The sequence below is a fragment of the Leucoraja erinacea genome, chromosome 10 (genome assembly GCF_028641065.1).
Source record: "Leucoraja erinacea ecotype New England chromosome 10, Leri_hhj_1, whole genome shotgun sequence".
NCBI lineage: Eukaryota > Metazoa > Chordata > Chondrichthyes > Rajiformes > Rajidae > Leucoraja > Leucoraja erinaceus.
Window position 1 is genome coordinate 25,681,142 of NC_073386.1, and position 13,781 is coordinate 25,694,922.

At 42.6% G+C, this 13,781-nt stretch overlaps 1 protein-coding gene across 6 annotated transcripts in view; it reads left to right on the forward strand.

The window, feature by feature from the left end:
• The window catches only part of LOC129700934 (ras-related protein Rab-3B-like), an 86,053-nt gene extending 73,985 nt beyond the window's left edge, over window positions 1-12,068 (forward strand). For 5 of the 6 annotated variants that reach the window (XM_055641768.1, XM_055641770.1, XM_055641769.1 and 2 more), the window contains 3 exons: window positions 5,537-5,655; window positions 7,307-7,431; window positions 8,793-12,068. In XM_055641768.1, coding sequence (XP_055497743.1) covers window positions 5,537-5,655; window positions 7,307-7,431; window positions 8,793-8,980 — 432 coding nt within the window. In that variant the 3' untranslated portion in view covers window positions 8,981-12,068. The remainder of the gene's footprint in view (window positions 1-5,536; window positions 5,656-7,306; window positions 7,432-8,792) is intronic. The other variant, XM_055641771.1, reaches the window with a different exon arrangement.
• Window positions 12,069-13,781: the final 1,713 nt, after the last annotated feature.

Below are 13,781 nucleotides of genomic sequence, written 5' to 3' on the forward strand. Positions count from 1 at the left end.
CTTGTTGGGGGTGTACTACAGACCCCCAAATAGTCAACGGGAATTAGAAGAGCAAATGTGCCGGGAGATTGCAGACAGCTGCAGGTCAAATAAGGTTGTGTAGTAGGGGATTTTAACTTTCCCAATATCGACTGGGAAAATCATAGCGTGAAGGGTTTAGACGGGGTGCAATTCCAGGAGAGTTCATGAGAGTTTTCTTAAACAATATGTGGAGGCCCAACACGTGAGAGGGCAACGCTGGATCTAGTATTAGGATGGGCAAGTTAATGAAGTGTGTGTGGAGGAGCCTTTTGGAACAAGTGACCGCAGTTCAAATAGGTTTAAGATAGTTATGGATCGGGACGGAGAGGGTCCACGTGTTAAAATACTCAACTGGGGTAAGGCCAATTTTGAGGGTATGAGAAAAGGTCTTGCTCAAGTTGACTGGAGCAGGTTATTTGAGGGGAAAGGAACATCGGCCAAGTGGGATGTTTTTAAAAGTGTTCTGAAGAGAGCTCAGGATGTGTACGTCCCTGTTAGAGTGAAAGGTAAAGCAGGCAAACGTAAAGAAGCTTGGCTGATGAGGAAAATTGAGATGTTAATCCAAAACAAGAAGAATGCATGGGACAGGTATAGGCAGCTGGGATCAAGTACATCCCTGGAGGAGCTTTGGGAACTAAGGAGCAACCTAAAAAAGGAGATCAGAAGGGCAAAATGGGACCAAGAGATAGCTCTGGCGGGTAGCATAAAAGACAATCCGAAAAGATTGTATAAATACATAAGGGGGGAAAGGGTAACTAGAGAGAGAGTTGGGCCTCTCAGGAATAAGTGTGGAGCCACAGGAGATGGGCAAGGTCCTCAATGAGTATTTCTCCTCTGTATTTACCGAGGAGAAAGACAGTAGGAAGGAGGAAATTGGAGCAGTCACTGGAAGTGTCATGAGAGCAATCATGGTTACCGTCGAGGAAGTACTGAAGGTACTGTCATGTTTGAAGGTAGACAAATCTCCAGGGCCTGATCAGATATATCCGAGGAAATTGCGGGAAACTAGAGAGGAAATTGCGGGAGCCCTGGTTGAAATTTATGAGTTGTGCTTAAATACAGGAGAAGTGCCAGAGGATTGGAGGGTGGCAAATGTTGTGACTCGTTTCATGAAGGGCTCCAGGGAAAATGCTGGGAACTATAGTTTAACATCTGTAGTTGGTAAGTTACTGGAGAGTATTCTGAGGGATAGGATATAGAGGCATTTGGATGGGCAAGGGCTGATTAGGGACAGTCAGCATGGTTTTGTACATGGGAGGTCGTGTCTCACAAATCTGATTGATTTTTTTGAAGACGTGAGCAAAAAGATTGATGAAGGCAAAGCTGTAGATGTTGTGTACATGGACTTTAATAAGGTGTTCGACAAGGTGCCGTGTGGTAGGCTGCTCTGGAAGGTTAGATCTTATGGGAACCAAGGAGAGATAGCTGAATGGATAGCAAATTGGCTCCATGGAAGGAAGCAGAGGGCGATGATAGAAGGTTGCTTCTCAAAATGGACGCCTGTGACTATTGGTGTGCCACAGGGTTCAGTGCTTGGCCTGTTACTGTTTGTCATCTACATCAATGATTTGGATGAGAACATTAGCAAGTTTGCTGATGATACAAAAGTTAGTGGTTTTGCAGATAGTGAAGATTGTTGTGAATGATTGCAGCAGGATCTAGATCGATTGGCCAGAGAAGTGTGAGGTGTTGCATTTTGGGACGTCGAATTAGGGCAGAACCTACACAGTAAATGGTAAGCCTCTGGGTTGCGTTGTAGAGCAGAGGGATCTAGGAGTACAGATGCATGGTTCCTTGAAGGTTGAGTCGCAGGTAGTTAAGGTGGTCAAAAAGGCTTTTGCCACTGACCTTCATCTGTCAGTGTAATGAGTATAGAAGTTGGGTGGTCATGTTGCAGTTGTATAAGACGTTGGTGAGACCGCTTTTAGAATATTGTGTTCAGTTCTGGGCACCATGTTGTAGGAAAGATATTGTCAAGCTTGAAAGGGTTCAGAAAAGAGGATGTTGCCAGGACTACAGGGTGTGAGCTATAGGGAGAGGTTGAGTAGGCTGGGTTTCTATTCCATGGAGCATAGGAGGATGAGGGGAGATCTTATAGAGGTATACAAAATCATGAGGTGAATAGATCGGGTAGATGTACAGAACATTTTACCCAGACAAGCAGAATCGAGGACCAAAGGACATAGATTCAAGTTGAAGGGAAAAGATTTAATAGGAATCCGAGGGGTAACTTTTTCCACACACCGTGGGTGTATGGAACAAGCTGCCAGAGGAGGTAGTTGAGGCTGGGACTGTCCCATCGTTTAAGAAACAGTTGAACAGGTACATGGATAGGACAGGTTTGGAGGGTTATGGACCAAGCACAGGCAGTGGGACTAGAGTAGCTGGGGCATTGTTGGCTGGTGTGGGCGAGTTGGGCCAAAGGGCCCGTTTCCACACTGGATCACTCTATGACTCTATTTGTTGATTAATTCACAGCAGCAGTCATATTGATCATAGGGCTTGTGTAGTGAGCTGGGAAGCTTTGGTTGGGTCCAGTGCAATCTAATCCATTGTAATTTGGTATCAAATAAGTACCAAATTAACTTATCTCACCTATCAGATGAGTGTGCAAAAAATGTGCGAAGTTTTAAAAAAAAAAGAGAGCCATCAATGAATAAAAAGAGTCTGTGTTAGAAGATAGGAAGTCATGGCTATAGGTTCTTTCTCAGAAAGGGTTTAAAGGGCAAATACACTTTTTAATGAATTTGAGAAAAAAACCCCACTATATTTAATAACTATTTGATCAAGACTTTTATATAAAGAAAAATATACAAGCTTTAATTTCAAAGGCAAAGGTTTGTGCTTATCCAGGAGTACATGCAGAGCTTGGCTTATTCTAGACAGTTGTCATGGTGATAATCTCCGTCAGCTTATTGCTCAACAGAGAAATGTTATCATCAGGAAACAGATGCATGAGAAATAGTAGATAAGTATCTTTCCAGAAGAGGTTTATACAACTCTGCTGTTAATTATCCACATCTATTGTTAAAAAAAAGCTTTTTAATGTACAATGTGCTAATTATCAAGGTATCAGCGAGTGTGGTCACATTCTCGTCACATTCTTATGTCAATCTGTAAATGTAGACATTTTTAATGTGCGAGTAGCCAGTTAAAAAAAATCCACTAAAATTTGTGGCAATAAACAAATTTCCCATTGTTTGCTTTACAATCATATTTGTTTTTGTTCTGAAAAGTAAGAGCTGTATTGGGGTTTTTTTAAGTTGGGACTTTAATTATTAAAAAATGGTAGTTATGCTTCTAAGTTTTAAATGCAAGAAACAATTCCCAGAGTGGATATCATCATGGTTTTCCACATAATTTGGTGTATGCACACTCTTTCACTGACAGGTCATTATCATCTTAAATCATCTCTGCACCTTCCTCACAACCCAGTTTAATTACACCATGCACTGGTCCATCCATAAAGTGATTTTGAAAAAAATGCCTTTTGAATGGTGTTTGACATTAAGCCAGGAAATAATTTATTTCACACATCTATCTTGTGCAAGTCTAAATCCTCCCTGGTGGGTCGATGTCTACTGAAATGTGAGAGGTTTCAAAGGATTTGCTCTCTCACAACTGCAACCATTGTATTTAAGGGCCCAAGTTCAAAATGACCTGGACCTCACTAGCAAGGCCAACCATAGCTGACATGGTGCAATTTAAACATTTTCCTCTGGTCTGTGAAATAATTTTGCCATTTCACAACGATGGCAGTGTGCAGCCAGTCGAGCTGCTGCCTCGCAGCTCCAGTGACCTGAGTTCAAACTAAACCTCTAGTGTTGTCTGTGCTGAGTGGCTCAATGGTTTATAGATTTGATAAAAAGAAATAATGTTCATTTTGAAGGTCGAAACCTCAGTTTACATAACAGTTGGTTGAGAAGAAAATCAAATCATCTTCTGACATCATTGATTTTCTGCAGTGAAGAGCATTGTGAAGATGGAATCCAGCAGTGAACTATATGAAGCATGTTATTGTTAACAGTTTGACTCCTGTGCTGACCTACTGTAGCTGGTATGTTTTCTACCTAGTGTAGACCTTAGCCACAGAGATCCAGGTTGAATTGCTCTTTGTTCGAGTCCTCCGTCTGACCTTACCGCCATGAGGAGCATAATAATCTGCCTTCCTGTTTATGCCACCAAAGTGGACAACCTCACATTTATCCACATTAAACTACATCTCCCATGCATCTGCCCACTCACCCAGCCTGTCCAAGTCACTCTGCATCCTCATAGCATCCTCACAGTTCACACTGCCACCCAGCTTTGTGTCATCTGTAAATTTGCTAATGTTACTTTGAATCCCTTCATCTAAATCATTGATGTATATTGTATCTGTGGATTGTCACCTTGCTGTGGTGGAGAAGCTTGTGTGGTCCTGAGACCCTGAGAGTGATGCCATCTGGAGCTATGCTCCTGGTAGGGCCACCCATGGCGGTAAGGTCAGACGGAGGACTCGAACAAAGAGCAATCCAACCAAGACCTCAACAGTGGAGCAGGTGGAGGATGAAGGCTGACCTTAGTGGAGTGTCACAACGGCTGGGAAGGCGGATGAAGGCTGCAGCAGAAAAGGGTCTCCGGTCATCTTGGACTCCATGACACTGGATCCTGACCCAGATCTGTCAAGGACCGTGTGGTGGCTGCATGTGCACCAGTCTCCCCACGTTAAACAAAGTCACGCACAGACGTCCTCCAACCCTGGAGACACCCATGGTCAGCCATGATCAAGGGGGAGCCTAAGATTGTATATAGCTGCGGTCCCAGCAGCCATATACCCCACTAGTCACTGCCTGCCATTCTGAAAGGGATCCGTTAATCCCTACGCTTTGTTTCCTGTCTGCCAACCAATTTTCTATCCATGTCAATACCCTAGCCCCAATACCATGTGCTCTAATTTTGCCCACTAATCTCCTACGTGAAACCATGTCAAATGCTTTCTGAAAGTCCAGGTACACTACATCCACTGACTCACCCTTGTCCGTTTTCCGAGTTACATCCTCAAAATATTCCAGAAGATTAATCAAGAATAATTTCCCCTTTGTAAATCCATGCTGACTCGGACCGAAGAGGGAGGGTGAAGAGGAGGGGGAGAGAGTGCTAGGGATGAGGGGAAATGAGCTGTGGCTGTGCAGTTGGGGGATATGGGTGAGTGGTGGAATATTGTGTTGGGGGACCAAGCCTCCTGTGTGACTGGGACCCAATGGGTCCCCCTCAGTCTAGTGTCTTATAAGTGGAGATTTTAAAATGGTGCTCTTGAGTATTGACTCTCATCAATACATACTAAATAATATTTCTTGGACTTGTTATGGTTGCTTTTACGGTCTTGTTTACCTTTATCTTCATGCTATATTTACCGGTGCCAAAGTAATGTTTATGGATTAAATCTGCTTAACTAACTGTTCTTATAAGCATTGCAAAGGTTGTTTTTGTAATGTCCCTCTCATCATGAGTAAACTGGAGATCTGTTTTACAGGATACAGCTGGTCAAGAACGATACAGAACCATTACAACTGCTTACTACAGAGGAGCCATGGGCTTCATACTTATGTATGACATTGCCAATGAAGAATCCTTTAATGCAGTGCAAGACTGGTGAGCTGCATTTTCATTCTCTCCTCATTCTATCCATGTGTTCACTTTTTTTAAATGATTACGCACATCCACCTATTCTTAAAGTTCTATTTTCATTGGGCACTCCTAAGACAGATAACATGTTGTATAAATAGACCAATACAAATGTTATCTTGAATTCACCAGTCGGCGGTGACAGCTCACTTCTATCTCAAATGGCAAACTAAGTGATTTAAATGCTGGAGATGGGACCACTTTAACTCCCCTTCCCATTCGCATACTGACCTTCCTGTCCTAGGTCTCCTCTATTGGCAGAGTGAGGCCGCATGAAAGTTGGAGGAACAGCACCTCATATTTTGCTTGGGTAGCTCATAACCCAACCGCATCAACGGTTAATTCTCTCCCAACCCCTCCCTCTTCTCCTCAACCCCCCTTCCCTCCAATAAATGTCCGTCAACCAGATCTACAATTCGCAATGATGTATTCATCTTGGGCTCTCACCTGTCTCTAGCCAACCTTTTTGCCTGTTGCTGGCCCTGATTTGTCCTGTTTTTTTCTTGTTTCCAGCCCCCCCCCCCCCACATCACCTATCCATTTTCTCCAGAGATGCTGCTTGACCCCCTGAGATACTCCAGAATTTTATGTCTATCTTCGATTTAAATGCTGCCTGATTCTGGCAGTCAAACTAGGAAGATATCTCTGGAGATATCTTATGCAATTTGAAAGGGGTGGTAACAATACATTTACCTGCAGCACATCCGAGAAGGAAAATTATTTAGGAAATTTAATTATTTTCCTGAATACATGCAGAATTGAATGGAGTTCAATTTCCTGTGGTGTTTCCTTTTTTGCTACCTAAAACTGTGGCATCAAATATAGTACAGACACAGCCCATCTGTATCAGTGGATCAGATTTCTGCAATTAGCAGGGTATAGCTCTATTTTTTATTTCATGCCTCTTTTGTTGGAGATCCAATGTCTATAACTACACCTGAATGAGTACTATCATAAGCACAGATTAATGGGCCTGTCCCACTTGGTGATTTTTAGGCAACTGCCGGCAACTGTCATAGTCGAAACATTTTCAATGTGTTAAAAATTTAGCGGTGACCCGAAAGACGCTACTACTTTTTGCGCAACTGAGGAAACTACTCCCGGCGAACTTGTGGAGAGAAACTAGTCGCCTGTAGTTGCCTAAAAAACAAATCACTTTTAATGTAGTATTTTTTCCACTTTGTGACTTTACTTCCACAATAATAACCATATAACCATATAACAATTACAGCACGGAAACAGGCCATCTCGACCCTTCTAGTCCGTGCCGAACACATAATCTCCCCTAGTCCCATGTACCTGCGCTCAGACCATAACCCTCCATTCCCTTCCCATCCATATAACTATCCAATTTAATATACTAATAATAATAATACTTTATTGTCATTGTAAATACATACAACTAAATTTCAGGTGTACTGCCCGAGCAGAGCTCCAACGCCCCAATCCTAAATACATCTTTCTTGCATTTATCTAAAGTGCAGTATATTACTGTTATACTGCATATATTGTAGTAACTGCTGAGATATATCTTCATGCACATTAAGGAAAAAAACATTTCATGTTGTTTGAGAATTTCTCTGCAGTTCTTTGTTAATTACCATTGCTTTTGGAACAGGGCAACCCAAATCAAAACCTATTCGTGGGATAATGCACAAGTCATCCTCGTTGGAAATAAGTGTGATATGGAAGATGAACGTGTAATTCCTGCTGAAAAGGGAAAACATCTGGCTGAGCAGTTGGGTAGGTGATTGTCGTGTGTAAAATGATACAGTGAAAAGCTTTGTTTTGCATGTTATCCAAACAGATCAGATATATTATACATAAACACAATCAAGTCAAACTCCAGTACAATAGATAGAGCAAAGGGGTAGATATAAAGTACAGAATCTAGTTCCAGTATCATGGCACATCAGCTCTATAGCCAAATTCCAATGTTCACAATGGGATAGAATTGGACAGTACCTTAGCTTATGGAAGGACCGTTCAGAAGCTTGAATACAGTGACATAGATGCTGTTCCCGAGTCTGGTGGTGCGCACTTTCAAGCTTTGGTATCTTCTGCCGGACCGTAGTAGGGAGAAGAAGGGATGATTGGGGTGGGGCAAGACTTTGATTATTCTGCCTGCCCTTCCGTGCCAGTGTGAAGTGTAGAAGGAGTAAATGGTGGGAAGTCTGATCTGTGTAATGGACTGTGCTTTATCTACAACTCTGCAATTTAACCATATAACCATTTGCTTGTGGTCTTGGGCAGAGCTGTTCGCAAACCAAGCTGTGATGCAACCTGACAATATGCTTTCTATTGTGCATCAGTAGAAGTTTGTAAGAGTCACTATAGACATGCCAAATTTCCTCAGTCTCCTTAGGAAGTAGGGGCGCTGGTGTGCCTTATTGGCTGTCACATCACAACAGGTTGATTCACGACAGATTATTGTTACTATTAACACCAAGGAACTTGAAGATCTCAACCATTTCAACTTCAGCACCTTGATGCTGAATGAGGCATATACTTCACCATGCTTCGGGAAGAAATTAACTGGTTCCTTTGTCTTGCTGACATTGATGGAGACGTTATTATCCTGACAGCATGTCACTAAGTTCACTATCTCCTTCCTGCACTCTGTCTCGACGTTGTTCATAATTTGGCACACCATGGTGTTGTTATCTGTAAACTTGTAGATAGAATTAGAGCCAGATTTGGCTGTGCAGTTGCAAGTGAATAGGGAATGCATATTAGGGGCTGAGTACACATCTTTGTGGGGCACCAATGTTGAAAATTATTGTGGAGGAGGTGTTGTCACCTATCCTCACTGACTGTGGCCTGTAGGTCAGAAAGTTGAGGAACCACTCAGAGTGGAGAATTGATTCCTAGGTTCAGGAGTTAGGACACGAGTTTGTATGGAATTATGGTGTTGAAGGTGGAGCTATAGTCAATAAATAGTTATGAAATAAATTCCTAGTTATGATGAAATTTATTTTATTTATGGTGAGGATGAGCACACATGAAGCCTTCCTAAAAATGTTGGATTGTATTTGAGATTTTGTCAATTTTCTCATAGCATTAAATAAATATAAGGATCACCTTTTGTTTCTTTCTTTTGACAGGATTTGAGTTTTTTGAGGTCAGTGCCAAAGAAAACATCAATGTCAAGCAGGTCTTTGAATGTCTAGTAGATATCATATGCGAGAAAATGTCTGAACGCCTTGATTCAGATCCATCAATGGGCAGTGGCAGTAAGCACACGCGGCTGACAGATAACCAACCATTGAAGCAGCAGAACTGTGCCTGCTAGTGACCAACATCTTGATGATCTTTGACCATTCCCTTTCTATCCTGCTTCACTTTATAGTTGCATGTGCTATGAAGGCAATCCAATGTCAATTCATTCGATATTATAAAGATGGGTAGAAGTAATACATTTATTTATTCTTTAAGATGTGTTTAAATGTTGTACAAAGTGGACATCAACTGCATTACAAACTTTATTATATTACTAATTGATTATATAGATATTTCTGAAACCGAGCCATTTCAGTCCTTCTGAATTGGAAGTAGAGATTTTCGATGTTTAAAGACTTGCTGTAACTTGGTTTAGCCAGGGAAGTAAAGAGGTTATCATGAAGGAGTCAATCAAGTAATAGCAATGAATTCAAAATAACCTATCAGAATTAAGGGAATGATTTTATTAAGTTTAACAGAGCAGTTGAAAAGTTGGCAGAAGAATCTCTGGCTGATTTGATGTAAAGTAAATGGAAGAAATATTACATTAAGTTAAAATTACTTTATAAAAGTAAGAGCATTATTGGACTTCAATGCCTATAACTTCCTTTTAGTATATTCTACAGGGATTAGATTCTATAGTTATATTTATTAAACTTCTATCTAGAGTCTAATTGTCAAGAAAATCAGGATGTTCTCATATTGTGACACGTGAGTTGTCTCTTTGAAGTGATGGTCTGGAGATATGCCACTAATATTGCAAATTCCTTGATCCATTTTCCTGTGTGGAACATCATTAGGGCACAGGATGGACTCTCATGACCAACTTTGGACATGCTACTGAATCCCAGCAATGGTGCAGGTTTGCTGCGATTCCAGAAGGATCAAGTAGTATTATGAAAAATACTAAATATCAAATCAACCACATTAGTTAAGTCTGCAATCTTCAGCAGCAAAGTATTAAGAACAATATGGTGGGTGGGTGGCAGTAGAAGTGGAGGATTAGAATTAGAATCCGTGATACTTGGGGGTTTTAACAGTGCATGCTAGAACACATTTCCTGCAACAGTTCTTGTGCAGTGGTCATATAATTGACCAAGAGAGTGATAACATGCGTTCCAGTATCCAGTCTCCCCAACACCTCTCTCTCTATTTGCATGTCATGACGGGGAAGGGAAATTCAACATAAATAAAGAAATCTTGCTGAGATTGTACAGAGCTTTTGTTAAATCACAACCAAATATTCGGTACAGTTTCAGTCTCTGAAATTAAATAATATACTTGCTTTGGAGTAAGTGCAATAAAGTGTCATTAGATTTATTGATGGAATAAGGAATTATCCATTGAAGAAACATGTGGTAAGACTGACCTATACTCAGGTTAGACGAATGGGAAATTATGTACAAGACCCTTCTCTCCATAGATGCTGCCTCACCCGCTGAGTTCCTCCAGTTTTTTGTGTCTACAGTAGAAGTGGATGCTGTTTTAGCAGCTTTGGAGCCAAGGAGCATTAAGGGCTGTGTGAGATTGAAATACTTTGAACTTTCTTTATTCAAAAGATTGTAATTGTTTGACTTCTTTTCATGAGGGGTGTGGATATTCATCTTTGGGATATAATCAAAGCTGAAATTTATCATTTTTCATCCACTAAAGGAGCCAGTGGATGAGGTTTGGGCAGCAAAAGGAACAAGGGACAGGATCAGTAACATACCATTGAATGGTGGAGTAAAGTGGCCTCCTACTGGTTCTTATAATATCAAACACCACTATCTACAAAACCATTAACAAAAATAGCTCGTTTTTTATATAAAGTTTCTTACATTACAGAATAATCCAAAAATGCTTTTGCACTGCCAACATTGATTAGGAAAGCAAAAAAAATTAGATGGGAGATTGATGGGACAGTAATAGTATAGTATGCACTAAGAGAGTACTTTTCATTTTCAGGTAACAATTACCTCTACTTTGATTTGCGCAGATTGCAGAATCTCTTGCTAATAGCATTCAGTTTTGCTTGTGTAACATTTGCATAATTAATCACAATTGTGGGTGCAGGTGGTTCTGAGTAGGAGAGAAATAATTATGTAAAAAATAAGGAGAAAATTAAGGGGAATGCCACAAAGAAAGAAATAAGAAAAAAATTGCATTTATATGGCTTTGTTCATGTTACCTAAAGTTCTTTTCTGCAGAAGGGAGAATATTTCAAGTGTGTCTGCTTTTGTAATGTCAGAAAAGCTGCAGCCCATCTCCTCGTAAACCCGATGCGGTAACGGTGAAATTTCTACATATTCCGGTAGAGATTTACCTCATGGAGGATGGGTAGGATTACTTCCTGATCATACAGCCAGTAGTTTCTCCAAATGTATTTAAGAATGGTGTACATTTAGTAATTACAAATTCACTTTACAGAGCTGTACCAAAAATCAAAAACACTTGTCTGAGCTGGAGTTGTTAGAAACAATGTTTTTTTTTCTCCACAGATTTGTAAAATGAATTTGTCAATCTAAATGTACAACATTCCTATATTGTTTCTTTTGGAGATAAGAGCATCTAATTACAGTTAATGTACAAATTAAGGTAAACATAGAAACATAGAAAATAGATGCAGGAGTAGGCCATTCGGCCCTTCGAGCCTGCACCGCCATTCAATATGATCATGGCTGTTCAAAGGTATTGAATAGCATCTAGAAATAGTATGGCACTTACTTCAGAGCAGAAACTTAAATAATTTAAGGACAGTAACTATTGAAAGCATGTGTGAAGTGCATTAAAATTCTGGGACCTACACTTTATTAACTGTAATTAGACCCTCCTATCTGTAGGGGGCACTACAACATTCCCACTGGCGTGAAATTATTTACAGCAGCAAATTTAACGCTATCATATACCGTTTTGGCGCATTTCAGGGATCACATACGCTCACACACATACATAGAAACAAACAAGATGAGAGTTTTAGTAATATACTAGACCAAGTACAGACCCGTTGGGTCTGTTCCCCCAACGTGTGGTTGTGGGGGGGGGGGGGGGGGGGGGGGGGGGGGCGGCATGCAGCGTCACACACATTAACTACCCCCCCCCCTGCACTCACCCTAATTACCCCCTTGATATATTAATATTATTAATTTGCTCCTTTTACCCCATAACCACCCTATCTACTGACGCATAGCCCCCAACTTGCAGTCACATCTAGAGAGATGGGGGGGGGGTAGAGAGAGTGAGGGCAGAGAGAGAAGGGGCAGAGACACAGAGAGGGCAAGAGGGAGAGGGGGGTGGCGAGGAGGAGAAGAGGGAGGGTGGGTGAGAGGGGAAAGGCGGCGGTGGAGGGGAGGAGCGAGAGAGGGTGAGAGTGAGGAGGAGAGGTGAGGGGAGGGTGAGAGGTGAGCGGAGGAAAGGGAGTAGGGGTGTGTGGAGGAGAGGGGGGTTTAGGGGAGGGACGGTGGGGGAGGGGATGGAGAGGAGAAAAAAGAGGGGAGAAATAGAGGGGGGGGAGGAGGAGAGGTGGGGGGAGGAGAGGAGGGGGGGGGGGAGAGGAGGGGGGGGGAGGGGGGGGGGGAGAGGAGAGGGGGGAGAGGAGAGGGGGGGAGAGGAGAGGTGGGGGGGGAGAGGAGAGGTGGGGGGGGGGGGAGAGGTGGGGAGGAGAGGGAGGTGGGGAGGAGAGGAGAGGTGGGGAGGAGAGGGGGGAGGACAGGGGGGGGGGGAGAGGAGGGGGGGGGGAGAGGAGAGAGAGGGGGGGGGGAGGGGGGGGGAGAGGGGGGGAGAGATGGGGGGGGGGGGGGGGGTAGAGGGGGGGAGAGAGAGTGCCTTTTTATTTCAACCCAAACCCCTCAAACAACCATTTGCAGGCAGTGCTTATTTACTTTAACCATATTTTCATTTTCAAACCACATTAACGATACTTACTCAGTTGTGTGGACATGTGTTCAGTGTTATTCACAGCTTAGAGAAACGTGACCCTCTGCCTTCCTCCAGCTTGCAGACTAATTGAGGCACACCACTTCCTGGTTTTATAGTCCATCCCCCCTGCCGCCAGCAGGGGCAGCAGAGAGAATGGGGAATTTTGTAAAATCATTAATATCTCTGTCATTTTTCATCGACTGAAAAAATCCTCGGCACACATGCGGCGGAGGGGGGCTCTGAGCGGGGTGGCCAAAAATGACGGCCGTAGGTGGTGGCGTTCTCTCGGAAATCACAGCACAGATCGCCAAAACCAGTCAAGAACAGACATTTAGTAATATAGAAGATACACAAGACAAAGTGGGACACGTTGGGCCCCGTTCCCCCAACACAGTATTCCACCACTCACCCGTTCTTCCAACGCAACCCGTTTCCACCATTCACCCGTTCCTCCAACGTAACCTGTTCCAACGCAATAATCCACCACTCACCCTTAGCCCCCAACTGCGCAGGCGCGGCTCATGCACTCCCGCCCCCTCCTCTTCACCCTCCCGCTTCTCTCCCCTCTCTCCTTCCCCCTCTCCTTTTCCCTACCCTCAGTCACTCCCTATCTCACCTCTCCCCTATCGCACTCCCCCACTAAACACAATGTTTAAGTACCATTTCTTCTCCCCTCCCCACTCCTTACAACAATGTAACAAATCTCTCATTGCACTGGGTGGAACACTTGATTGACAGCTTATATATATATATGAGATCTCATTGTGATGTAATTGTCAGGTGGAGCACCCATGTAAATTAGATCCCACAGCATCTGTCAAGTTATTGATCTCAAAGTAGGCTTTTGTAAATGTTTAAATGTTAATAACTTGTGAAATATAACACCAATCTGAACAAACAACCACAGGACAATTGTGAGTAAGGTGATGCAAATGTTTTAGCACTATCATAGTTCCGGGATCACATACATACGCACG